Source organism: Ictidomys tridecemlineatus, chromosome 2 (genome assembly GCF_052094955.1).
Source record: "Ictidomys tridecemlineatus isolate mIctTri1 chromosome 2, mIctTri1.hap1, whole genome shotgun sequence".
Classification (NCBI taxonomy): Eukaryota; Metazoa; Chordata; class Mammalia; order Rodentia; family Sciuridae; genus Ictidomys; species Ictidomys tridecemlineatus.
Window position 1 is genome coordinate 13,930,932 of NC_135478.1, and position 24,202 is coordinate 13,955,133.

Consider the following 24,202-nt stretch of genomic DNA (forward strand, 5'->3'; position numbering starts at 1 on the left):
TTGTTGACATTTCAGTAATCTCTGACCTATAGAAAGAACACTTTCATATGATTCAACCTACAAATGCTCTTTCTCTTGTGTTCATACCTCTTATTTCTTTGCCGTGTCTAATTGCATTGGCTGGTACCTCCAGAATGATATTAAATACTCGATAGTGGACACCCTTGGCTCTGATTCTGATGACTTTTCCAGAATTCATAACATTTCTCATTTGATCCATAAGTACTGGGTGTTATTTGGTTCTCTCTTAAAGTTCCATCTCGCAGGGGGAAGGGCCTGTCATTTTCCTGCTTGCCATGATGGTCAGTTTTTGTTATCAAGGATGTGCTGCCCCCTAACCATGATTCCAGTCACTTGTTTTGCAAGCAGGATAAAGTCAAGCCTAGAGAGGGAAAGTGACCCTTCCAGGTCACTCCTGAGTTAGGGCTGGACCTCCAGTTCCCTTGTTTGTGGGATGCGGGTCACACTGTGGTTAGAGAACTCGGTCAGGTCCTTATTTCACCATGTGACCAAACCAGCTCAGTTTCCCCACCTGTGGACCAGACATCAGGTGGTCCGGTGCCGGGGTCTCCCGGTTCTGAGCGCGGACGGTGTGAACTGGGCATCTCATCCAGCACTGGGCGTCCCCACACCGTCCCCGCTGCGTCCCCACAGTACCTGTCCTCCTGGCCCGGAGCCCCATCCTGCCGGGGAGGAACTCATCCTTCTCGCCGCGGCGGCCGCCGGCAACCCTTGGTCGGCCCGGGGCGAGAGCGCGAGCGGGGGCTGGCCCTGGATCGGGACCCTGAGCGGGGTCGGGGGCGCGACCCTCTGCGCGGGGGACCCAACTCGGCTTCCAGAGTGATACTGCCGGGAAGGAGGGGGCCGTCAGCACCTGGACCCCGTCCCCGGAGACCCCAGCCTCCGCCCGCTGGGTCGCCCACTTCCCAGGAACTCGATCTTCACCCTCCGGGTCCCCATTCCCTCTCCACTGTCTGCTATTACGGGACTCCTCCCCAGGGACCCCCAACCGCTTCTCCAGAAGCTCCACCCCAAATTACCGACCCCCCCTCCCGGCAATACTCCTTTACTTTGCATCCTTCTCTCTCCCTCCTGCCCGGAGCCCCTATTTGGTCCCGACCCCAGGGACCTCCAGAATGCCAGCTGTAACCCGGGGGCCCCTGGAGAGCCCCCTCCCCGCCCCCTCCCCAGGTTTCCACTTCAGGATTCTAACTGGAGTCTCATGAAACCCCGCCCACGTGACCACACCCTTCCCGCCCAAGTCACGCCCAAAGTGCTGATTGGCTTAAAGTATGAAACTCCGCACAGCCATTGGTCTGACACCTCGTCCGTCTGCCCGTCCCCCCAAGGCCCGCCCCTTACTCACACGCGCTCGCGCAGGGCCGCCTCGCGGGCAGCGCAGGCTTCGCCTTCAGCTTCGGCCGCGCTTGCGCGCCGCAGCACCTCGTCCAACCGCTGCGCAGACTCCGTGGCCACCGCCTCCCAGCGCGCCAGGGCTTCTGCGGGCACAGGGCGTGGGGTCGGACTGGACATCCCGAGCCCACCCGCGCCACTCACGCCAAATTTAGAGTCTGCCTGCCTTCTGCAAGCTTTGCTTTATTTGAATTAAATTGTGTGCCATTCGCATGGAGTTCACATACTCTTTTTATGGGTCAATATCGTTTTTGTGAGTCGTTTACAAGGCGTTTTCATATTTTGTTGCATGTGTATTGTTTTGTGACATTTGCATGGCCTCTGCATGCCATTTGCATTCCTTTCATAAGTTTTCGTGTTTATTTGCATGACAGTTGCAGAACTTTTTCATTAATGTATAGCATTTGAATCTCTAAGAACACGGTAGCTCCTCCCATCTGCAGCCCAGCCCACCCTATTGCGTCCCAACACACCTGTCAGCTCCCCGTTCTCGACCCCCATCTGGGTTCCCTGAGCTTTGGCTTCTTCCACCTCAGTCTTCAGTGTCTTTAGCTGCGTCTGAAGCCGGCTCTGCGGAGTGGAGGGGGACGTGGTGGAGGGGGAGGGGAGAGGTGGAGGGAGTGGTGAATTGGGACAACCTGTTCTTGGGAGAGTGACACTACATTGTCCACCCGTTGCCTGGGCTTTGTTGGGAATATCCTTTTGGGACCTTGTAGTTGTAAAATAGAAGTGGCCTCTGAAGCTCGGGGGTACTGAATAGTGACAGCTGCCTGCCTGGGGGAAGATTTCTGTCTAGATCTACTGTCCCCCTACCCCCAAGCCACCGGAAAGTCGAAGTGGCTTAGCTACTAGGTGAGACAGGCTCCAGTTCCAATCCCAGTTCCATCCAGGACTCACTGGGTTTCAAACCAACCTAAGACAATCCGATGTTAACAATGACTGGGTTTCTGGAGAGCGTGTGGCTTACAGGTCACCCCTGTTAAACAGACCTGGCCTCCCCAGGGCATCTTCTAGTGGTGAAGGGCAGTCAGAACTCAGAACCCAGCGCAGGCTGCTTCAACAGCAGCTGCTCCAGGCCCTTCTTTGGGGGCAGGATTCTCCTGATTTTTAAAGTTCAGATGCTGCCTAACCTCTGCTAGGCAAGTACACAGAGGTAGACAGTAGTCACTCAATAAATGCAAATGATTGAGGATGGTTCTTCTATGAAGCTCAGGCTGGGGAGGGTTAAGAGTCTGGTGTGTGTGTGTGTGGGGGGGATGCCCCAGAAAAGGGGAGGTCCTGGCTGCTACCTCCCCCAGAGGACAATTTTAGCTTCCTAATTACAGGTGACATGAGTGTCCCTCTCTCAAAATAGGACTGGAAACTGGCTTGAGGGGGGGCTGAGTAAGCACATGGAGGAAGTTAGCATAGGGCCTCCCCAGGTGGGCTCAGGGGTCTGGGGTTTCCCCAGCCATGATTTATCTGGCAAATAACGAAGAAAAGTTTGTCTTATTTAGTTAGAAGGTAGACTGCAAGGTGAACTGGAATTATATGTTGGAATTATGGTGCTATTCTCGTGGCTCTCTAATTGAAGAATCCGGGAAACAGAAGCACAGGGAGGGAGCCTAGGGCTCTGTCCAACACCCTCTCCCCCAGCCCTCCCCCTGCCCACCTACCTGCCGGTTCTCGCAGGCCCTGAGAGCCTCCTCCATCTCGCGGCGGACACCCTCCGCCTGCTCCAGCTGCCTGGCCAGGGTGTCCTCGCGCTGGTTGGCCTCTGCCAGCCGGCGCCGCAGCTCCTCCACTTCGGGCGCGGGGCCCTGGGGCGGCGCTGTGGCGTTGAATCCCGGCTCCGGGCAGCGGGGCCCCCGGGCAGCGGAGGCGGCCAGATTCCACGCTACCAGGGCCCCACCGGCCGCCGCCGCCGCCAAGAACACGGCGACCCCGCACAGGGCCAGCACCCGCCACGCGCGCCCGGGCTCCGGCCCCGGTTCGGCCATGCCGCTGTCCCCAGCTCTGGTCCCAGACGGCCACGAGCATTTAATTGGCACCTTGGGGCGCCAGGGACACCCACGGTTCCGCCCCACCCTGTGGCTTCCCGAGTCCTACGGGAGGGGTTGGACCCCCTCCAGGGGTCAACCCATTCTGAAGGTCACAAGAAAGGGCCTGGGTACAAGTCCTGCCTCTGTGTCCCACGAGCTCCCCTCTGGGCCTCGGTTTCCCTCTCTATGCAATGGGGACAGCAGTAGCCTCGGGCTCGGTGGGAGTCGGGAGCACATCTGCGGGAAGCTCCAAAGGCCGCACCTGCGAAGTAGGGCCATGGGGAGGGTCTGGGGGCTGCTGTCCACATTCTGTCCCTGGGAGACGGTAGGTTTCTTGATTAACCGAGGGCAGCCCCTTCTGTGAACCGCCTCGAGGGCGGGAAGCGGGACCAGCGCATCTCCGCGCGTCTTCTCCACGTGGCCGCTAGGGGGCAATCTTACAATGGGAGTGCGATCCAGGCTGCTGCTGGCTCTTAGAACCCCATCCCTCTTCTCCCTTTTTCTCCACCCCGTCTTCTCTCCTGGCCAGCCCACCTTCCCCTTCTCTTTTCTTGTTCTCCTCTCCCCTTACCTCCATAAGGCCCTTATTTTGTTCTCGACATCGTTTCCTCTTTGTAGCACCTGCTCTCCTTCCTTAAAGCTCTTCTGCCAAAGGCATTCCACCCCAGGATCTTTGCACTGGCCATTTCCTCCACTACGGAACCCTCTCCTCTCTGTTTGCTTAAATTACTCCTCTTAGATGGTGGCCTCCTCCAGGAACTCTGCTCTTCCACTAGCTCAGGTCCCCTTTTGACCAGCTCCCACCTTTATGTTTCTGATTTCTTTCTGGCTGCCTCCCCCATCAGACTGGGTTAGAGCCCCAAAAGCCAAGTGTACATTTGCCTTGTTCCCATCATGCCCACACAGGTCTGGTGCATAGTAGGTGCACAATTATTGTGAGTTGAGCATGAATATCTGTGTGTCCACTTCATTCCAGATGAAGAAACCAGAGCCCAGAGAGGCGGAGCCTCAGGCCAGAGACACACAGCAGCAGTTGGGCATAACCTGCAACCCCTAACTCTCAACCATTTCTCAGCCACTGGGTGGGGACGCTGCTTTGGAGTCAGGTCTCAGAGGTAGAGGACAAAAAAGAAAGGGTAGAAAAGAATGGCTGGGGAGAAAAAGTTTATGCCTGGATCATCGTGTGGAGGTTTGGGGATCGCAGTGCTCCTGTTGGGCAGATCTGCTCTCTCCATCCGCAAAACACAGCCCAGAAGTGATGGGGACGGGAGCAGCAACTCTGTCTTGGGGCTCTGCAGCGGCCCAAGTTGGGGGTGAGGGGCAGAGAGGGAGCAGGAAAAGGGAAGGGGCCACGCGGGAAGGTTTGCTTCCTGAGCAGAAGAAAAGTCACCAGAAGTGGAGGCTCATTTCTCCAACAGCGTGGAGACCCCGAGCGAGTCCAGTAAGTTCCCTGGACCCCAGAGTCCTCAGCCCAAAGGGGCTGTCGTGGGAGGAGGAATGACTCAGCGCTTGCAGAGTGGCACCACGAACCCTTCCTGAGACCTTTTGCAAGCCCCGAGCAGAGGCAGAAAGGGGACAGGCAAGAGACCCCCTGTCACTCGGTGGAGCATCCTGAGGAGGTCCCCAAAGGGAGGTGGACCTCTGCTCAGGCCATGAGGGTCCTGGATGTCATTGCATAAAGGGGCTGGGGATGTGGCTCCGCGGTAGAGCGCTCGCTGGGCATGTGTGAGGCCCTGGGTTCGATTCTCAGCACCACATAAGAACAAAGATAGTAAAAAAAAAAAAAAAAAGAATTTAAGGATGGGTCAAATAAGACAGAGATTGATCTTATGACCTGAAGGCAGGAAGTCCACACTCTCAAAGGACGGGCGCTGGAGACGGTGCCTTGGCGTGTGCGGTCTGTAAACGCCACCTACGAGCGTGCTGGTGGCGTGACATGGTGATCATGACCTACTTGGGTTTCTCCTCCTCCTCTTTCTTCTCTTTCAGTGAATTTAAACAGTTGATTTGTGTGACCTTGAGGGTTTTATCGGGAGTGTGATATATGGATGGAGTGATCAGATCCCCAAAATGGAAATGACAGAGAAACCTGTTTGTTGAGCAAAAAGCAGCCTTGGACTTGTTTCCTCTAAGCCAGGTGGAGAGAGAGGTCACCTGAGGACCTGCGGGTAAGGTCGGATAACTGACGGAGTAGTTTTGTTGGCGGTCAAGGTAGGCGGGAGTGCAATTCAAATCTGGACATTAAATCATGGGAAGTAGAATTTAATAAATGGCTGCTCTCATTTTGTCCCATGTGTTCTTTCTTCCTGTCCCTGTGTCCTCTGTCCTGCCTCACACCTTGTAGGCACAAGTTCTCATTGGAGGTGTTTTTGGTCCCCAGAGGGCACTTGGCAATTTTTCTGTGATTACAACCAGGGGAGGGAATGTGACCACTGTCAGGGATGCTGCTAAATGTCTACAGTGCACAGGATGTCCCCACCACAAAGGACGATCCAGCCCAAAATGTCAGCAGGGCTGAGGCTGAGACCCTGACCCAGACTCAGGAGCAGTGAGTGCTCAGGCAGCAGGCAGAGCATGGGCAAAGGCCCTGAGGCAGAATGGAGCTTGGCCAGGTCCACACACAGAAAAGCTGAGGGAGGGTGGTGGTGGGGGGTGGGGAACGGGAAGTCGGGGTCCTGAGGGCCAGGGCCTCTGCAGCGGGGCTTTGAGGGTGCCTGGGAGAACAGTGGGAGAGGAACTGTGGGACCCAAGTACAGTGCAAAAATCTGGGGCATAGGACTTCTGGCTCCATGGACAGGAAATGGCATGAACAATAGTTGGGATTCCAAGGAAACTCGGAGGAAGGGAGAAAATAAAGGGGGAAAGGACTGGGGGTCCTGAGAGGAGCCAATCAGGTGGGTGAACTCCCTCAATTTGGGAGAAGTAGAGTCTCTGGAGAGGGATTCGCAGAACTGGCCACTGCAGGATGAAGGAGATCCTGGGGATGGAGAGGGGAGGCTGAGGCAGGAGGATCGAGAGTTCCAAGCCAGCCTCAGCAATTTAGCGAGGCCCTAAGCAACTCAGTGAGACTCTGTCTCTAAATAAAATACAAAATAGGCTGGGGATGTGGCTCAGTGGTGAAGCGCCCCGGGGGTTCAAAAAAAAAAATTAATTCCAGCCAGAAGGTGGGGGAGGCCCTGGTGGTGTCTGAAGGCATTTGGGAAGGGTGCCCACGTCATCCAGATGTCCACCTTCACCTGCAGGGGGGGACTCAGATGCTTGGGGGTGATACAATGACACTCCAGAAACTTGAGAGTAAGAGGTCTTTCCTCTCAAAAGAGATGTTTATTTTTTGGAGCTCAAAGACCCCCAGAGGAAAGCCACACCCACCCCTAATACAGCAAGACGCAGCGCCCCCACCCTCCACCATCCCCGGCCCAAGTAGGGTGCCTTCCGAGGAAGCAGCCCCGCTCCCACCCAGCTGCTCGGCCTCCCCTCCCCCATTGCCCCAGTCCCTCCACAGCTGCCCCATGGCTCCTTCACTTTAACTCGTCCCCTCTCCCCTCAGCAACCAGCTGGGTCAAGGGACAGTCGCTGGGAAAAGCAGAGGTGCAGCCGGACCAGTTCAGATTGGGGCCTAGGAGACAGGATAAGAGAGACTCAGGACAGACTGAAGGCAGACAGAACAGAGCCCCCTGCCTCCTAAACCCCGCCCCTCCCTAAGCCCCGCCCCTCGCCCGAGTCCCCTCCCTCTCCGCCCGCGGCTCCTCTCTCCTCCGCGCGGTGAGGCCCGTCCCCCCCCATCCCTGGGAGTCCCTGCCCCCCTCCCAGCGCCCCCAGCTTCCTCCTCCCCAGGGCCGCCCAGGATCCTGACCCTCTGGCCTCCTGGGGCCTCAGAGCTGCAGAAAGGCGAGGCCCGGGCTCAGGAGCAGGAGCGACATGGACACCTTCAGAATGATGGTGGCCTTGGAGCTGGCCGAGGTGGTCTGGGTGTTCTCCGTTCTAGGTGAAGACGGGGGACTCAGGCAGCCGCCGGGCCATCATCTTGCAAGACAGCCCTGGCCACCCTCCCCACCGAGCCTCGTCCCCACCCCAGTCACTGGGCAGTAGCCACCTGGGGCTCTTGGACCCTACGGACAGAGTCTTCCTTTTCGAGGACTTGAACCTTACCCCCAGCCCCCAACCTCAGAGGCAATGTGCATTTTTGGAGCTAAGCGGGTGGGGGCGGGGGGGGGGTTGGAGGTGAGAGAAGCATGGCCCAGGGGGGGCGGGGGTCTTTGACCTTGGTCGCTCCAGTTTTGTCAAAGTCTCCTGCAGCGTTTGGTTCAATTTGGTGAGCTCTCCTGGGGGGCCAGATAGAATGAGGGGGCATCAGCACGTGACCGTGCCCCTCACCCACCAGGCGCTTGGGCACAACCCCGCCCCTTCTCCAGCCGGGTCCTAGACGCCCTGCCCCGCCCCTCAAAGTCCCGAGTCCCCTTCTCACTCTCAAGTTCCTGCACTCGCGCCTGTAGCTGCAGCTCCTGAGCCTTCAGTTTCACCTGGGACAGAACAGAGGGTCAGAAACCGGTTCTGAGCCGGGCTCCGGGCCGCACACCTGTCATCCCAGCGGCTCAGGAGGCCGAGACAGGAGGATCCTGAGTTCAAAGCCAGCCTCAGCGACTTAGTGAGGCTCTAAGCCACTCAGTGAGACCCTGTCTCTAGATAAAATACAAAAAAAGGGCTGGGGACGTGGCTCAGTGGTGAAGCAGCCCTGGGTTCAATCCCTGGTACCAAACAATCAAAAAAGAGTTCTGGCTTTGCAGTGTCTGTCGCCATCCTGGGCATGTAGCCCCAGTTCCTGCTGCCACAGGGCTTCCCTCTAAACTCCTTTCACATTCCTGACAACCTCTCTGCACCTCAGGTTCCAACCTCCAAGAATGGCCACCAGCCTGCACCCCCACAGGGACACCCATAAATGTGGGCTCCTTTAGATAGGGTTTTTCAACATGGGAATTGGGAGGCTCTGTGTATTCAAACCCTAGCAGAAATTTCCAGATCCTCTACCTTATCACCCAAGAAGATTTAGCAGATTCTTCTCAAACTCAGAACACGCCGTGATTTCCCAACTCAGACGTTCAGGGTCTCAAGTGAAAATTTCAGATTCAGTAAAAATTTCCAGAGCCCCTTCTTCAAGGCCTGGTGAAGTCATGTCCAGCCCTGAGTGGGGGGTTCTGTTTCCTGAAGACTGGGACCCACTGAGAATTTAAGCTTTCCCACCCCCGTGCCCTGGAAAAAAGTCTGCAGATTTCTTCAACTCCTGCCGGGAATACCTGATTTGGGGGCTGATGAAAGTTTTAAGGACTCACTCACACCAGTGCCCTGGGAAGAATTTGGTCTTTAAATCCTGGTGGGGAAATCCAGACCTTCCTATTGTGGGGGACCAGGGACAGATTCCCAGCTTCTCCTCTCCCGGGGTCCTGTGGGGCCCCAGCCCTCCCTAGGGTGCCGGTGGCTTACCACAGTCTGGTTACAGGTGTCAGCTCGGGTCTCGGCCGCCAGGCTCTCCTCCTTGGCTTGGATCAGCTGCTTCTTCAGGAGCTGGGTGACATTGTGGCACTGCCTCTCCAGCTCCAGACCATTCTGGCAGGCTTCACTGTAATATCTGACCATGAAAATGGACAGGGCGATTATCAGGCCTGCCATGACGAAGCCCACCATCAGCCCCAGCCAGCACCTTCGAGGGCCACCCTCCTTCATTTGATCATCCAAGGGCACTGGCAAGTAGTGGTAAAAAGAGGGTGCCATCCCTATTTCCCTAAGATGTAAGGGGTTTGGACAGAGGCTCGAGCCCTGGAATCTTCTAGAGACCGCCCCCTTATTAGCATAGGGGAGTTCCTGACTAATAGGCAAGTTCCAGGAAGTCCCCTGCCTGCCTGCTGCGGGAGGGCCCTGAACCAGCCCAAGCAAGCTTCAAAACATTCAGGTTTTGGTTTCAGTTTCCCAGAAGAGAGATAGGTTTTATTTTTCCTGAATTTTCATCCTCAGCTGGATGCTGGCCAGTGAGATCCCCTAGGAGGGAACTGGGAGCCACTGGGACAGCCATGTGTTGTCCCTGCGCTCTCCTGCACCCAGGCCTCCTCTATCCCTGTCCCCTGACCTGAGAGGCATGGTCCGGCTACCCCTGCTGGGCCACTCCCGAGTCGGGGAAGCCAAGGCCGCCAGGTTCAGCCGTCAACAGGGGCTGGGGCTTGGTCAGAACCTTCGAGGTGGGCCCAACAGGCCTGATTTTGTGTTCGGGGGTCTCCGGGGGTGACCCAGCAGCACCTTAGGGGGACTTGGGAGTCCTAGAGGGTGCTGGGCTGGAACCAGCAGGAAGCTGGGAACCTGGAGAGGAGGAGGTGGCTCAGACCACAGTGCCCCATTCGTCACCCGGCAGCAAACCAGGTACCCCCACCCCACCCCCATCCCCCGCCACCTCTGTCCTGGCTGCTGCTTCTAGAATCTGTGCCTGCAACTTGGACAGGCCCAGCGAGAGCTGGGCTTGCTTATCCATATCGTGAGGCAAGAACAGCACTGGCTTCTCAGTATCTAGCAGGGGGGCTCCTGCATGGGCAGACCACCCACCAGGCCTGCGGCTCAGGGCAGGTGGCCAGGGGTGGGGAGCATATTCTGAAGAAAGGTGCCAGGTACCATTTGCAACATGCAGATCCCAAAAGGCCAGAAGGGTCATCCAGGGGACAGGCCCAGGAGGGGCTGGACCCTAGGGTGGGGCACTGGGAGGGAGAGCTCAGTCTCTGGGGGAAATGAGCTTGGTGACAGACTGCCAGGTGCTGGTTGTGACAGCCAGGGGTAGCAGGGGTTGTGTGTTCTTCTGGTGACTTCTTCAGCTACAGCCTGGCCACAGCCCGGATTCCACTGAGGCAGCCGTTCTGAGTGTTTGTGTCCAGCTGAGCCAGACGGCACAGGGGGGCCAAGGCCAGTGTCCCAGGCCTCCGCGAGAGCTGGTCTAAGGGCCCCAGCCCGGCACACACACGTCCCTCTCCCTAGATCCCACCCCCCTCCAAGCCACACAGCAGCCAAGGAACCAGGGGTGGGAAGATCTTGCTAAAAAGGCCCAGGGGGACTTGTGTGTCCCATGAGGAGGGCCTGACACCCTGGCCAGGACCCCAGGTGCAGAGCCACCGCCCTTGCCAACCGCTCTTCTGGCTTCAGACATGGCCGGGCAGTTTGGGACCAGGTCGGAGGCCACAGTGCAGGTCAGAGGCCAGGTGTGATGTTATGAATTCATGGTCTTTGTCCCAATTTCCTGGCATTCGGACCCTGGGCAGGCATCTTGCGTGCTAGTGAGGTGACTGGTGACCAGCGGCCCCTAGATAGCTTCTGATGGGGACTAGTCACCAGAAAGACTAGGGCAGGATAAAGAGTTGGAACTTTGAGCCCTACTCCCACCCTCCAGAGCGGGAGAGGAGTGGAACCCAGTCGATCTCCCTTGGCAGAGGCTGTAATCCTTTAGGCCTGTGTCAGCTCAAAGGGACAGGGTTCTGGTGTTTGGGGACAGACAGGTGTGAATGGAGGGAACATGAGGTTCACAGAAAAATTCTATAAAATGGGCCCACTGGGCCGACCCCCACATACTTTCTTTTCCAAGAAGCAAATTACCCGGAGCCCTGCCTGGCTTCAGGGGACAGGATATGTCACATTCCTCAGCAAACTACCTGTTATCTGCAGGGGAAATGCAGGCCCCAAAAAACGTTAAAAAGAGGAACCCGAGTTACCCTGAAGGGGGAGATGTTTGTGACCCTTTCACAGACCATGTCCTGAAACTCAGGGAGATAAGCATAATATTTCCTAACCACAAAATCTGTGAGAATTCATGGCTAAGAGCCCAATTAGAGCCGGAAGTGGTGGCATATATCTGTAATCCCAGCGGTCCCGGAGGCTGAGACTGGAGGCTCGGAAATCAAAGCCAGCCTCAGCAATTTAGCAAGGCCCTAAGCAACTCAGTGAGACCCTGTCTCTAAATAAAATATAAAAAAAAGGGCTGGGGATGGGGCTCAGTGGTTTAGCACTCCTGGGTTCAATTCCTGGTACAAAAAAAAAAAAAAAAAGAAAAGAAAGAAACTGATAAAGAGTCAAAAATAGGAGAAAAGTGTGCGCTCTGCCCATCTACTGTATCCTCGCGGGTAGTTAGTGGCATCCCAAGGTGATGGGGGGCTCAGGTGCCCTAGGTCTGTTAGGAATTGGGGGCGGGAAGAACAGTGAGTGTCGACAATTTGGAGGGGTCATGGGTGGTTTTTCGGGGATCTTAACGTTCATGGAAGCAGGACAAAGCCCACGTGGCTTGCAGAGTGGACCGTGGTTTGTAAATGATTTTCTTTGGGACCCACAGAGGACAATGGTATGGTGACAGGGGTCCAGGTGTGTGGGCAGACATCACGCAGCCTCCTTCCTGCCGTAGGAGTTCGAGATGAGTTAAATAATTCACCAGTTAATTAGTTCCCTAGTGCTGGGGATGGTGCCCAGGCCCGTGCGCATTCTGGACAAGTGCTCTGCCACTGAGCTACACTCACACCTGGTTCCTTTTGGGGGGGGGGGCGGCAGGTAACTGGGAATTGAACTCAGGGGTGTTACCATTGAGCTACATCCTCAGTCCTTTTTATTTTTTATTTTGAGAGAGTGTCTAAGTTGCTTAGGGCCTCGCTGAGCTGCTGAGGCTGGCCTCAAACCTGTGATCCTCCTGGCTCAGCCTCCCACATTGCTGGGACTCCAGGCCTGTGCCACCATGCCCAGCTTGGTTCCTTTAATTTAACATCACCAGCATCCCTGGGGGGGCCTCTCATGGGGCCACATGGAAGCTCTGCTTCACATAACTAGCTCTATGCCTCTCTTGGTCGGAATCCTTTGCAAAATGATTCAGAAGAAACCGGCAAGGGGCTGGGTCTTTTGAGAAACAGAGGCAGCCCTGGAAAACAGATTCCTAAGCACTAAAACTGACCCCCTCACTGACTGATAGAACAAGCTCCAAATCCCCGGGTGCCCCAAGAAAACTGATGTGCTCCTTAGACCCCCTCTCAGGACAACCTGTAGAAGCCCAGGCCCTTTCTTTGTTCAGGGGCTCATTTTCCACCAGGAAAGTGGGTCCCACCACAGCGTCATTTCGTCCCTGTATCCCCTCTCCGGTGTGCAACTCCCTTCCTGAGTAAAGTGCTGAGCTGATTTGTGAAGTTTGTGTTCATCCTGGTCTCTTTGCGCTAATACAACTCAGAGGAGGAAAAGTTTGTTTGTTTATTTATTTATTTAAAATTCTAATTTGTTATATATGATGGCAGAATGCGTTAAGATTAATAGTACACATATAGAGCACAGTGTTTCTTATCCCTGGTTGTATACAATCTATATGCACAACGTTGGTGTCTTCATACCTGTACTTCGGGTAATGATGTCCATCTCATTCCACCGACTTTCCCTCTGCGTCCTCCCTTCCCCTCCCACCCCTCTGCCCTGTCTAGAGTCCGCCTCTTCCTCCCATGCTCCCCCTCCCTACCCCACTGTGAATCAGCCTCCTTATAGCAGAGAAACCATTCAGCATTTGGTTTCTTGGGGTTGGCTAACTTCACTTAGCATTGTACTCTCCAACTCCATCCATTTACCTACAAATGCCATGATTTTCTCCTCTTGTATTGCTGAGTAATGGTCCATTGTGTATAATTTACCACATTTTCTTTATCCATTCAGCTGTTGAAGGGCATCTAGGTTGGTTCCACAGTTTAGCTACTGTGAATTGTGCTGCTTGCTATAGGCATTGATGTGACTATATCCCTGTCGTATGCTGTTTTTAAGTCCTCTGGGTATAGACCGAGGAGAGGGACAGCTGAGTCAAATGGTGGTTTCAATCCCAGATTTCCAAGGAATCTCTACACTGCTTTCCATAGTGGCTGCACCAATTTGCAGTCCCACCAGCAGTGTATGAGTGTGCCTTTTCCCCCACATCCTCGCCAACACTTATTGTTGCTTGTCTTCATAATAGCTGCCATTCTGACTGGAGTGAGATGAAATCTTGGAGTAGTTTTGATTTGCATGTCTCTAATTGCTAGAGATGATGAGCATTTTTTCATGTACTTGTTGACTGATTGTAAATCCTCTTCTGAGAAGTGTCTGTTCAGGTCCTTGGCCCATCTGTTGACTGGGTTATTTTATTTTATTTGGTGCTTAGCTTTTTGAGTTCTCTATATACCCTAGAGATTAGTGCTCTATCTGATGTGTGGGAGTAAAAAATTGCTCCCAGGATGTAGGCTCTCTGTTCACCTCACAGATTCTTTCTTTTGCTGAGAAGAAACTTCTTAGTTTGAATCCATCCCATTTTTTAAAGGAAAAGTTTATTTTGCGCTGGTGGCTCCAGAGGTTCAGTCCGTGGCTCTGGGCAGCGCTGAGGCAGACCAGCATGGCGGAGGGCGTGGCAGAGAGAGACAGGGAGGAAGCAGAGACAGAATAGGACCCCAAGGCACGCCCCAGGGACCCGCTTCCTCCAGTCGCACCCTGCCTGCCTTCAGTTACCACCCAGGAATCCATGTGGATTATTAATCCACCAAGTGGATTAATCCAGCGATGAGGTTCCAGCTCCCACAGGAGGACAGCCCCTTAGAGGAGCATCCTCAGTTCCTGTCTGAGGGTAACTGCTCCCACTTAGTGGGGTGACCTTGTCACGGGGTGACCTTGTCCTGGGGGGGTCAGTCTATGAGGCATTGCTGCTCTTGGCACCCAGGTGACTGCAGGGTTAGGGCAATGGCTGGAAGTTTCTAGAAACCACTCCATGGGTCCAGGACAGGGAGCTGTAAAAAGCTGATAGCAGAGCGTCCCTGCAAATCTGGCCTCAAGTCCTGCCTGGGTCCTGAAGGGGGATGAGATAGATGAGGCCCATGGAGAGCTGACCAATCTTGCAGGACTAGGTTTTTAGAGGAATGGCTCCTAAGTGATGAACAAGTGACACGTGCAGAGTTAGCAAGAATCTGGCCCAAGGTGTGAGATTGTAAAGAGACACAAGACAAGGAGGAGGTGCCAGGCTCTACCCTGCAGGTAGTTCCCCTTGGGTGTCCCCAGGTCCCAGTGAACAGTCAGTGCTTTTGGGAAGAGGTCTCTGTCTCTGTCACAGAATAGGTACTTCATGAGACAGCCTTGATCCGTTTACCTCTGTGTCTCATTCTTTGAACATCTTTTCCAGGACACTTATTGCTTTGCTATTGACACTCATGTTTTTTTTATTTTGTTTTGTTTTGCTTTGTACCAGGGATTAAACTCAGGGCACTTCACCACTGAGCCACATCCCCAGCCCTGTTTTGTATTTTATTTAGAGACAGGGTCTTGCTGAGTTGCTTAGGGCCTCTCTGTTGCTGAGGCTGGCTTTGAACTCCAGATCCTCCTGCCTCAGCCTCCAGAGGCATTGGGATGACAAGCGTGCGCCCCCCACTCCAGGCTTGGAGACAGGGTCTTTCTAAGTTGCTCAGACTGGCCTCCAACTTTTGATCCTCCTGCCTCAGTTTTCTGAGTTACTGGACTACAGACGTGTGCCACTGTTCCCAGCAAAATAGGATTTGTGTTGGCTAATTTTACCCAACTGCAGGTTAAATTAAGGATTCTGTCACACTTCTTTTTCCCCCTGTTACTGGGGTTGGAACCCAGGGTCCAGCTCCTGCTAGGCAAGTGCTGGACCTCTGAGCTGCAGCCCCAGCCCTTATATTGGAATTTCATATGTCACTCAATAGTCTCCTTTTGATTTTTTCTCATTTACCGGTGGAAAAGCTTTCTTAGCTCACAGGTGTCGTCCCCACGCACACACACACACACACACCAAAAAAACAAAACAAAACAAAACAAAAAAACAGGCAGAAGGTATGAGCTGTCAGTTCACACCCACTTGCCTCCAAGAGGACAGACAGATGCACTCCTGGATTTTCACTTGTGGCTGTCACCAATCAAAAGTGAGACATGGGCCGTCTTTTCCCCTCTCGGTCACTCATTCTTTTTAATTTTTTAAAATACTTTTTAGTTGTAGTTGGACACAACACCTTTAATTTCCATATTAGTGGTGCTGAGGATCCAACCCAGCCCCCCCACGTGCTAGGCGAGCGCTCACCACTGAGCCCCGGCCCGGCGCATCACTCATTCTATGGGCCTCAGGGACCTGGTGCATCTTTAGAGACAGAGTCCCCTGGCAGTGACGCTCCAAGGACAAACATCGTGACCCATCAGTCAGTTGAAGAGTCACACGTGCAGCGGTCCCCAGGCCCTTGGGCGGCTGCTCGTGATGGGTGTCCCCTGCCTGTCGCCTGCCTCTCCCCGCAGCAAGGCAGAGGTGTTCGCCCGGGATGTGACGCGGCGACGACAGACTCAGAGGTGCCTACCGCGTCCTCGAGGTTCAAGTGCGTGACCCAGAAAACGAAAAGACCTTCCAAAGGACCCTGAGCCTTCCTAACTCTAGGCCCCCTATTACCCCGTCCCGGGAGAGACTCGCCCCGGAGCCACCCCGGGGCCTCTGGTCAGTGTCTGTTGGGCAGGAGCCAGAACAGGGCCGGGCCACCGGGCCACCGGGCCACCGCCCCGCGATGGCGCCCATCCTGGGGCTTCAGGCTGCAGACTTCTGGGTTCTTCTTCCCGCCTAGGAAAGGGGCCGCCGAAGAGCCCGCCAAAGGGCTTCACGGAACCGACGTTAGTCACCCCGATCTGACCACACGCGCTTCCTGGGGGTGACCTAGGCCCAAAGCCACACCCCTGTCGCCGCCAGCTCCGCGCCTCTGCAGCCCGAGCTGAGCCAGCGCAGCGCTGCGACCCGGGCGCCCCTCCCGAGTGGCCGCTCTCGGGGTCTTCGGGGCCTTTGGGGGCCTTGCAGTGTCTCCCCTCGGCTCAACCAGGAAGTCCCCGTGGTCGGCCTGGCGCTGGGAGGCGCTGGGTTCCATCCTTAGCGCCACCAATAGATAAAATGAAGGAATTGTGTCCGTCTGCACCTAAAAAAAAAAAAAAAAAAAAGTCCCAATAATCTCGTTCCCATGGAAGCCCATCTTAAAAATCAGATCAGGTGGGTCCTCTTACCCTGGAGGGAAACGCCCAGGCAAGAGCAAAAAGGAAACTTAAAAGAAACAGGAAAGAGAGAGAGAGGGAGGGAGGGAGAGAGAGAGGGAGGGAGGGAGAGAGGGAGGGAGAGGGAGGGAGAGAGGGAGGGAGAGAGAAAGAGGGAGGGAGGGAGAGAGAGAGGGAGGGAGGGAGAGAGAGAGGGAGGGAGAGAGAGGGAGGGAGGGAGAGAGAGGGAGGGAGGGAGAGGGAGGGAGGGAGGGAGGGAGAGAGAGGGAGGGAGGGAGGGAGAGAGAGGGAGGGAGGGAGGGAGAGAGAGAGGGAGGGAGAGAGAGAGGGAGGGAGGGAGAGGGAGGGAGAGAGAGAGGGAGGGAGGGAGAGAGGGAGGGAGGGAGAGAGGGAGGGAGAGAGAGGGAGGGAGGGAGAGAGAGGGAGGGAGGGAGAGAGAGGGAGGGAGGGAGAGAGAGGGAGGGAGGGAGAGAGAGAGGGAGGGAGGGAGAGGGAGGGAGAGAGAGAGGGAGGGAGGGAGAGGGAGGGAGAGAGAGAGGGAGGGAGGGAGGGGGTACTGGGGGTGTCTTGCCCATTTATAGATTTTGGGTTTCTTTTCTTTTTCTGCCTCCTCCTCCTCCCATCCTGCCTACAGTGACCAAAAGTGACCAAAAGGGCAGGAAGAGAGCGCAGGGGGTGACTGCTGGTGTTGAACCGCGATCCCTCCCCTGTCCCAGGCTGTTAGCCCCCAGGTGATGGCGAGTGCGAGGGACCCTGATCCCTGATCGTTGCGGGTCCTTGGCCCTGTCTGTCTGTCACAGACGTGCCTTCAGCTGGTGGAAAGCACCGGAACCCACCAAGAAATATAGAAGACAAGATAATATTTTGTTCCCTGATTTTCCACATTTTTCCTCCTGAGGGGTCTAAAACCATGTCACCAAATTAAATGCCTTTATTATACCTGTGACATTAAGCACCCCCAAAGGAATTACATGACATGAAATGCTACAAACTACCAAACGGAGAACTTCTCTGAAGGAGATGAAGAGGGAGGCTGGCGAGGTGACGGCTACTTTAGGCGTCTAGAAAAGGAGCCATTAGGGCCAGGATGTGGCATGTGCTGGTGGCAAAGGAAGCCCAAGCCATTACTTCTGACCTTCTGTGTCTGACCTCACATTCTCATGGCAATTAGCTAAACATCTGGGATGTGTGTTAACCATCCACAGTGACAGAGAACAGCCCCCTGACTTGGCCAACCTCCTCCCTGAGGATGCAGGAAGGTTCCATCTCATCCAAGGGTCAGAATTCCCTCTCCTTACCTTAACCCCCAATGGAACACCCCACCAATGTATGTGCTGAATGCACTGGTTCACCGACACCTGTACTGGAATTGAAGGTCTGTCTTGTCCACTCCACCAAAATTGAGGGAGATAGAAACCCAGCAGAAGGAAACAGGTTTGTTGTTCAAAGCCAGTCCTGAAGATAAAGGGCTTGGTTTTCACAGCAGATCTCTATCTTAGGGGATTCAGGAGCAGAACTTTTATGGGAGAAGGGAGGTACAGTGGGACAATGGGCAGGAAATCCCTGCTGGGTGTGAGCCTTCCTCTCCAGAGCTGTGTTTTTGTTGCCTGTCCTTCCTCAACCAAATGCTCAGGACCTTGCTCTCCTGGGACTAATATCTGCATTTCCCTTGTAGACAACACATGACTAGCCAGGCATGGTGATGACATCCCTGTAATTCCTGGGACTCAGGAGGCTGAGGTAGGAGGACTGCAAGTTTGAGGCCAGCCTCAGCCATTTAGTAAGATCCTAAGCAATTTAGCAAAAACAAACAAACAAACAAAAGACTGAAGATGTAGCTCAATGGTAAAGTGCCTTTGGGTTCAATGTCCAGTACCAAAAAAAAAAAAAAAAAAAAAGACATCATTCTTTTGCAAGTAATTCCCATATGAGCTGGAGCTGTGGTTACAGAGGCCTCTCTTTGAAGTTTAGAACCATAAGGAAATAACTGAATGAAGAAAATAAAGAGAGAGGCAGCTCAAGGATGCCACGGGTTTATTTTGGACAAATATTTTGCCCAGTGGAAATTAGACCTGTCTTCTGCCTGGGGCAGACACAGGGGCATGAGGGAGTGGGGGAATTTAGGCCGTTAGGTTGTTGCTAGGAAACCGTGTGGGGAGGTCCTTATGGGTTGCTGCCTTCATTCTTTGAGGTGGTCACTGTTGCATGCCGAACCAGGTGTTTTCTGATTCCAGTCCCAGATAACCGTTTCTTTTCTTTGCATGATGGTGAAGCCTTGTTTGAAGTTTAAGTTCGGTTGAGTCAGAGCAACTACGAGGTGACTCTCTGTTCTAAGGTGGAGGATATGTTTCAAGATGACCTTGTTGCCTGGGTCAAGTTCTACCTGACAAGAACGTCGTGAGAAAGTGCAATTCTGTTAGGGACATCTTCCCAGGGAGTTAGTTGCTCAACTGGATGACACCTTCTTTCTCTTTCACTCTTTTTTAAAGGACAACTTGAATCTGTGTCCCCAGGCCACGGTCGGTTATATTTTCCCTACCACTGAGCTACAACCCTACCACTTTTTTAAACTTATTGGATCTGTGAACAAGTTGTGCCCAAGATTTCATGGCTCATCATGGAAAGCAAATGAAAGAAAAAGAAAAGGAAATGGAGTCAGACCTCAACGGACCCGCGATGCTTAACTATTAAGCATTTTTCCAGAGAGAAAATGGGAACTGGGGCTGGGGATGTGGCTCAAGCGGTAGCGCGCTCGCCTGGCATGCGTGCGGCCCGGGTTCGATCCTCAGCACCACATACCAACAAAGATGCTGTGTCCGCCAAAAACTAAAAAATAAAGATTAAAAATTCTCTCTCTCTCCCTCTCCTCTCTCACTCTCTCTTTAAAAAAAAAAAAAAAAGAAAGAAAGAAAATGGCAACTGGTTACAAAAGAGGATCTGAGTCTTAGAGGGTTCAGTGGGACTACCTCACAGCAGAATGAGCGGTTGGGTGGTCAGGGGGACAATAGTAGATATGGGAAATTCAGAGCCCATTGATGCTGGGAAATGGTGAAAGTCCAGAGCCTACCGTTTTGTTTCTCTCCCTGGTAGCCTTGTCCTCCATTTCTCCCTGGGGGTTGTTTTTCCATATTCTTAGTTATGATCCATAATTTTATGGCAGGGGATGGTAATGGGGATGGAAATCAGGAACACTCCAACACTGAGGCAAATACCCAGCCTTTTAAAAAAATATTTACTTTTTAGTTGTAGGTGGACACAGAATATCTTTATTTCATTTTTACGTGGTGCTGACGATCGAACCCAGTGCCTCACACGTGCTAGGCGTGGAGCCCCAACCCCAGCCCGCCTTTTTTATTTTCTTTCTTGAGGTAGGATCTCTCTCTCTCTCTCTCTTTTTTTTTTTTTTTTTTTTTTTTTTTTTTTTTTTTTTAAATATTTATTTGTTTTAGTTTTGGGCGGACACAACATCTTTGTTGGTATGTGGTGCTGAGGATAGAACCCGGGCCGCACGCATGCCAGGCGAGCGCGCTACCGCTTGAGCCACATCCCCAGCCCTCTCTCTCTCTTTTTTAAATTGTAGTTGGACACAATACCTTCATTTCACATATTTATTTTTATGGGGTGCTGAGGATTGAACCCAGGGTCTCGCACGTGGGAGGTGAGCACTCAACCGCTGAGCCACAATCTCAGCCCAGGATCTCTCCTAAGTAGCATAAGCAGGCCTCCAATTTGCAATCCTCCTGTCTCAGCCTCCCAAGTAGCTTGGATTATAGGCCTAGGTCACCTTGCCCGGCTATATTTTTCATTATTTAAATTAATGGCTACAATTACTTCCTTAGCATTGACTCCCTAGAACAAGAATTGAGAGTTTTTCACTCTTTTCCAAATTTCCCGGGTTAACACCTCCTCTTAAAAAGCTGATGCCGCAAGGGATTCCGGGTAATGTAGTCCCGAGTTGCAGAGAACGAATCCTTTAACGCGGGGCTGGGATTTCCGGCGGAAATTGCTGGGCGTGGGAAAAATCCTAGAGTTGTTTCCGCAAACGTCTTTCACGAGAGCACCTGGGCGACGCGTGGAGGCGTGGCTCCAAGCCCCCGCGCGATTGGCCAGCGGCTCTCTGAGCACGCGCACACAACACTTCCGACCCCTCACTCGCAGGGCCTCCTGGGAGTTGTAGTGGGACTCCTGCCGGAGCTCCGCTGTCTGGAAAACGCTGAGGAACCAAGGCTGTTCCCTGTCTTCCGGGAGGATGGATCCCGGACCCGGGCCCGACGCGACGCCACTAGCCAGCCTGGTCTGGTCGTCAGCCTCGGCGCCCCCGCCGCGTGGATTCAGCGCGGTGAGCAGTGGCGGGGGGCGGGGGCGGACCGCGGCCGGTGGGAGCCCGGCGCTGACCGCGTCCTCCCGGTAGATCTCCTGCACTGTGGAGGGCGCGCCCGCCAGCTTTGGCAAGAGCTTCGCGCAGAAATCTGGCTACTTCCTGTGCCTTAGTCCCCTGGGCAGCCTAGAGGTAAGGGTGCCGGCCTGCCGCATCACCGGGGTCCCTTCGCTGCCCGTGTCCGTTCGCGAGGCCGGGTGCCGGGCGCTCCGTCCCGCTGCTGAGCGATCCTCGCTCCCCTCCACCCCAGAACCCGCAGGAGAATGTGGTGGTCGACATCCAGGTCGTGGTGGACAAGAGCTCCCTGCCGCCCGGCTTCTCTCCTGTCTGCGACCCCTTGGACTCCAGTAAGACGCGCGCCTGGGGCCGAGCTGCCGGGGTCCCGCGGGGACCGGGGGAGCAGGGAGGAGGCTCCCGTTGTTGGCACCCGGTGGGGACAGGGATAACTGGGGACCCGGACCCGTTGTAAGGCAGGGTGACGTCCTGGGTCCTGAGTTAAAACCTGTGTTTAGCACACTCTGTCCTAGACTAAGAGTTCCATCCATGCGACCTGTTTATGACCGTGGCTGCCACTTCTCGGCTCCTTACATCTTAGCCCAGCAAAACCCTCGCAGTTCTCCTTTTCACTCCAGGCCTTTCCTCTGCCGGGAGCACTCTTTCCATCCCAGTAGCTTAGCTGACTCCTTGTCCTCTGGTCTCCGCTTCACCCTTCCTGATCCTGCAACCCTTATGTGGCTTTTCCAGCCTGACCCGTTTCCCAGTGTTTCTTGCCATTTTTACGTGACTCTCGGGGAATATTCATGGATCCTGGAGTTGGCAAAGTTATGTAAAGGGCCAAATTGCAAATATTTTATGCTTTGGAGGCCAGAGGATAGGTAGCAAATTCTTTCTTTCTTCCTTTAAAAACAAAAACTCTATAAAACTGTCAAAACCATTCTTAACCTCATGTGCTATCCAAAACCAGGCTATGGGCTCAAATTAGCTAAGGAGTCATAGTTTGCTGACCCCTGGGGGAAAGTAAGGCTTGGACGACCAGAATGGAAACCTACAGCCACCCATGAATGTTCCTTTGTGTCTCCAAAGATCCGCTCGCTCCTATGGCTCCCCAAGTGTTTAAGCAGTCTCCTTCTATGACTGTACCATTTGTGATTTAACCATCTACCCAATGCTGTCCAGGTGGCTGCCTTACCCAGGTTGCCCTGGAAAGCATCTCTTAGAGCCAGCTTTGGGTACTCTCACCTGCTCTACTTCCCTGTCTCATGTCCCTGTCCCTTACCCCCAGAGGCCTCTGTGTCCAAGAAGAAACGCATGTGCGTGAAGCTGGTGCCCCTGGGGGCTGCAGACATGGCTGTGTTTGATGTCCGACTGAGCGGAAAGACCAAGACGGTGCCTGGATACCTTCGAGTAGGGTAGGGCCTCCCCCAATCTTGGTCTTCTTTTTCTGCCTCCCAACTCTTGATCTTATTCCCGATCCTCATGGACTCCCTTGAGCCCTCCTGTCCCTTCTGCCACCTCTCTGTGCCTCAAATTCTGCATGTTGGAGTGGGGACAGCTGTACCAGTCTGTAGGAGCATCATGAAGAATCGCCGAGTTGGGTGTTTAAGCAGCTAGAACACTGATTGGACCCTGAAGTTTTAGTTAGTGTGTTGGTCAGGGTGGAGGTTGAGCTGCTGAAACAAAAATCTCCTCCCAAATGGAGGTCACCCAGAGACCTCGTTCCTGGCCTTCCCAGGGGCAGCTAGTTTCAGCCCTGCCTGTACATGGGGCCAGGATCCCTCTTCTCTTCCTTCACACTCCAGGGACATGGGTGGCTTTGCCATCTGGTGCAAGAAGGCCAAGGCCCCAAAGCCAGTGCCCAAGCCCCGAGGTCTCAGCCGGGAAATGCGGGGCCTCTCCCTGGACCCACCTAGCCAGCCCAGGTGAGCCCTTGAGCACAGGGGGTGGGGGAGCTCATGAGAGGGACCAGGCTTGACCAGGGTCCTTGTGCCCTGTCCACCAGCAAAAGCAGCTTTCCAGAACGGACGCTGTCAAGGCTGGGCTCTCGGGCGTCCACCCTTCGGAGGAGTGACTCCATCTATGAGGCATCCAGTCTCTATGGCATCTCAGGTGAGCAGAGGAGAAGGCGAGGCCTAGAGGCTGGGGGTGTGGCTGCCCCAAGATCACGACACCAGGAAGGCAGCAGGGCCAGGGGTGGATCCTGGCCTGTCCCCTGTCTTCCCCTACCCCAACTCTGTAGGATTTTTTTTTTTTTCTTTTTGAGGTCCTGGGGATGGAAGCTATGGCCCCACCCATGCTAGGCCATTGCTGTACCATGAGCCACAGCCCCAGTCCCCAGCCCCAGCTTGATTCTGGGATCACTGGGCACCCCGGGGCAGGGCAGGTGGGCAGCCATGCTCCAGCCCCAGGTGATTCTCCCCTGGTGTATCTTCCAGCCATGGACGGGGTTCCCTTCACGCTGCACCCCCGATTTGAGGGCAAGAGCTGTGGCCCGCTGGTGAGTCAGAGCCCTGGAGGGCCTGGGTCCGCTCCTTCACTGCTAGTCTAGATGCAGCCTCCTGTAGGAGGCTGTTCCGGGCTGGGGAGAGGGGTGGAGGCTAAGGAGTGGTGGCCAGAGGTCTCCAGTCCCCGAATGAGGGCGGTCAGGAGGGCAGTTGGATGCGGGTAGCCGCAGGCCCCGACAGGAGCTGGGGAGGGTGGACTGTGGGCTCCTTAGAAGTGAGGGAGTGGGGGGTCCAGGTTGGGACTGAGGCCCAAGACTAATGTGCCCCTCCCTGCTAGGCCTTTTCTGCCTTTGGGGACCTCACCATCAAGTCGCTGGCAGACATTGAGGAGGAGGTGGGTACAAGGGTGCGGAGGGGTGCACAGAGGTGCTGGGAACATCCCCAGGCTGCCCCATCCCCTGCCGCTCTACCTTCCCCAGGCACACCCCGACTTTCCACGCTGCAGACCACCCGGGCCCTCTCTCACTCTCCCTCTCCCGTCCTTGCAGTACAGTTATGGCTTCGTGGTGGAGAAGACAGCAGCCGCCCGCCTGCCCCCCAGCGTCTCTTAGCCACTCCTCCACCCCAGGGAAGAGCCCTGTGCTGAGCCCCACAGCCTGGTGGCCGCCCTGTCTCACTCCATCTCGGGAACCTCTGAGGCACAGGGTGTCCAGACCCTCAGCCCCTGCGCTGGAGCTTCAGGCTCGGGAGGGGCGAGAGGAGCGAGAGGAGGCTGCTTTGGGGGGTCTCTGTGCCCCAGTCCTGCAGGGCAGGGGTGGGGCTGGATGGAAACCAGTGCCTTCAAGTCACACGTGTCAAGACTGTCTGGTGCCTGGAGGTGGCGCAGGCGTCCTCCTGGTAATAAACACTACCCTGTC

At 54.8% G+C, this 24,202-nt stretch overlaps 3 protein-coding genes and 1 long non-coding RNA gene across 7 annotated transcripts; 2 read left to right on the forward strand and 2 right to left on the reverse strand.

The window, feature by feature from the left end:
- Positions 1 to 3,392, reverse strand: Ccdc194 (coiled-coil domain containing 194). Its single transcript, XM_078029849.1, has 4 exons — positions 3,069 to 3,392; positions 1,887 to 1,983; positions 1,367 to 1,499; positions 1 to 846 (listed from the first exon to the last, which is right to left on the reverse strand). Exons 1-4 carry the CDS (start codon positions 3,390 to 3,392, stop codon positions 699 to 701), a joined length of 702 nt encoding a protein of 233 aa, XP_077885975.1. The 3' UTR covers positions 1 to 698.
- Positions 3,393 to 6,722: 3,330 nt separating this feature from the next.
- Bst2 (bone marrow stromal cell antigen 2) lies at positions 6,723 to 9,277 on the reverse strand. The gene is made up of 5 exons (XM_078037797.1): positions 8,913 to 9,277; positions 7,900 to 7,954; positions 7,696 to 7,756; positions 7,288 to 7,415; positions 6,723 to 7,050 (listed from the first exon to the last, which is right to left on the reverse strand). Exons 1-4 carry the CDS (start codon positions 9,198 to 9,200, stop codon positions 7,307 to 7,309), a joined length of 513 nt encoding a protein of 170 aa, XP_077893923.1. The 5' UTR covers positions 9,201 to 9,277; the 3' UTR covers positions 6,723 to 7,050; positions 7,288 to 7,306.
- A 46-nt stretch (positions 9,278 to 9,323) lies between these two features.
- On the forward strand, positions 9,324 to 19,322 carry LOC144374988 (uncharacterized). Of its 3 annotated transcripts, XR_013434228.1 has the most exons (3): positions 16,317 to 16,464; positions 18,142 to 18,206; positions 18,740 to 19,322. It is a non-coding gene; the product is annotated as an uncharacterized LOC144374988 (long non-coding RNA). The 3 variants fall into 3 exon arrangements; XR_013434227.1 differs by lacking the exon at positions 16,317 to 16,464 and adding an exon at positions 9,324 to 9,839 and having other exon boundaries at positions 18,142 to 19,322; XR_013434226.1 differs by having other exon boundaries at positions 18,142 to 19,322.
- Positions 19,323 to 20,624: 1,302 nt separating this feature from the next.
- On the forward strand, positions 20,625 to 24,202 carry Mvb12a (multivesicular body subunit 12A). Of its 2 annotated transcripts, none has more exons than XM_005333011.4 (9): positions 20,625 to 20,805; positions 20,878 to 20,976; positions 21,095 to 21,191; positions 22,127 to 22,253; positions 22,644 to 22,763; positions 22,844 to 22,950; positions 23,277 to 23,338; positions 23,623 to 23,679; positions 23,834 to 24,202. In XM_005333011.4, the coding sequence occupies exons 1-9, from the start codon at positions 20,716 to 20,718 to the stop codon at positions 23,894 to 23,896; spliced, it is 822 nt and encodes a 273-aa protein (XP_005333068.2). In that variant the 5' UTR covers positions 20,625 to 20,715; the 3' UTR covers positions 23,897 to 24,202. The 2 variants fall into 2 exon arrangements, with proteins under 2 accessions (XP_005333068.2, XP_013217257.2); XM_013361803.4 differs by having other exon boundaries at positions 23,839 to 24,202.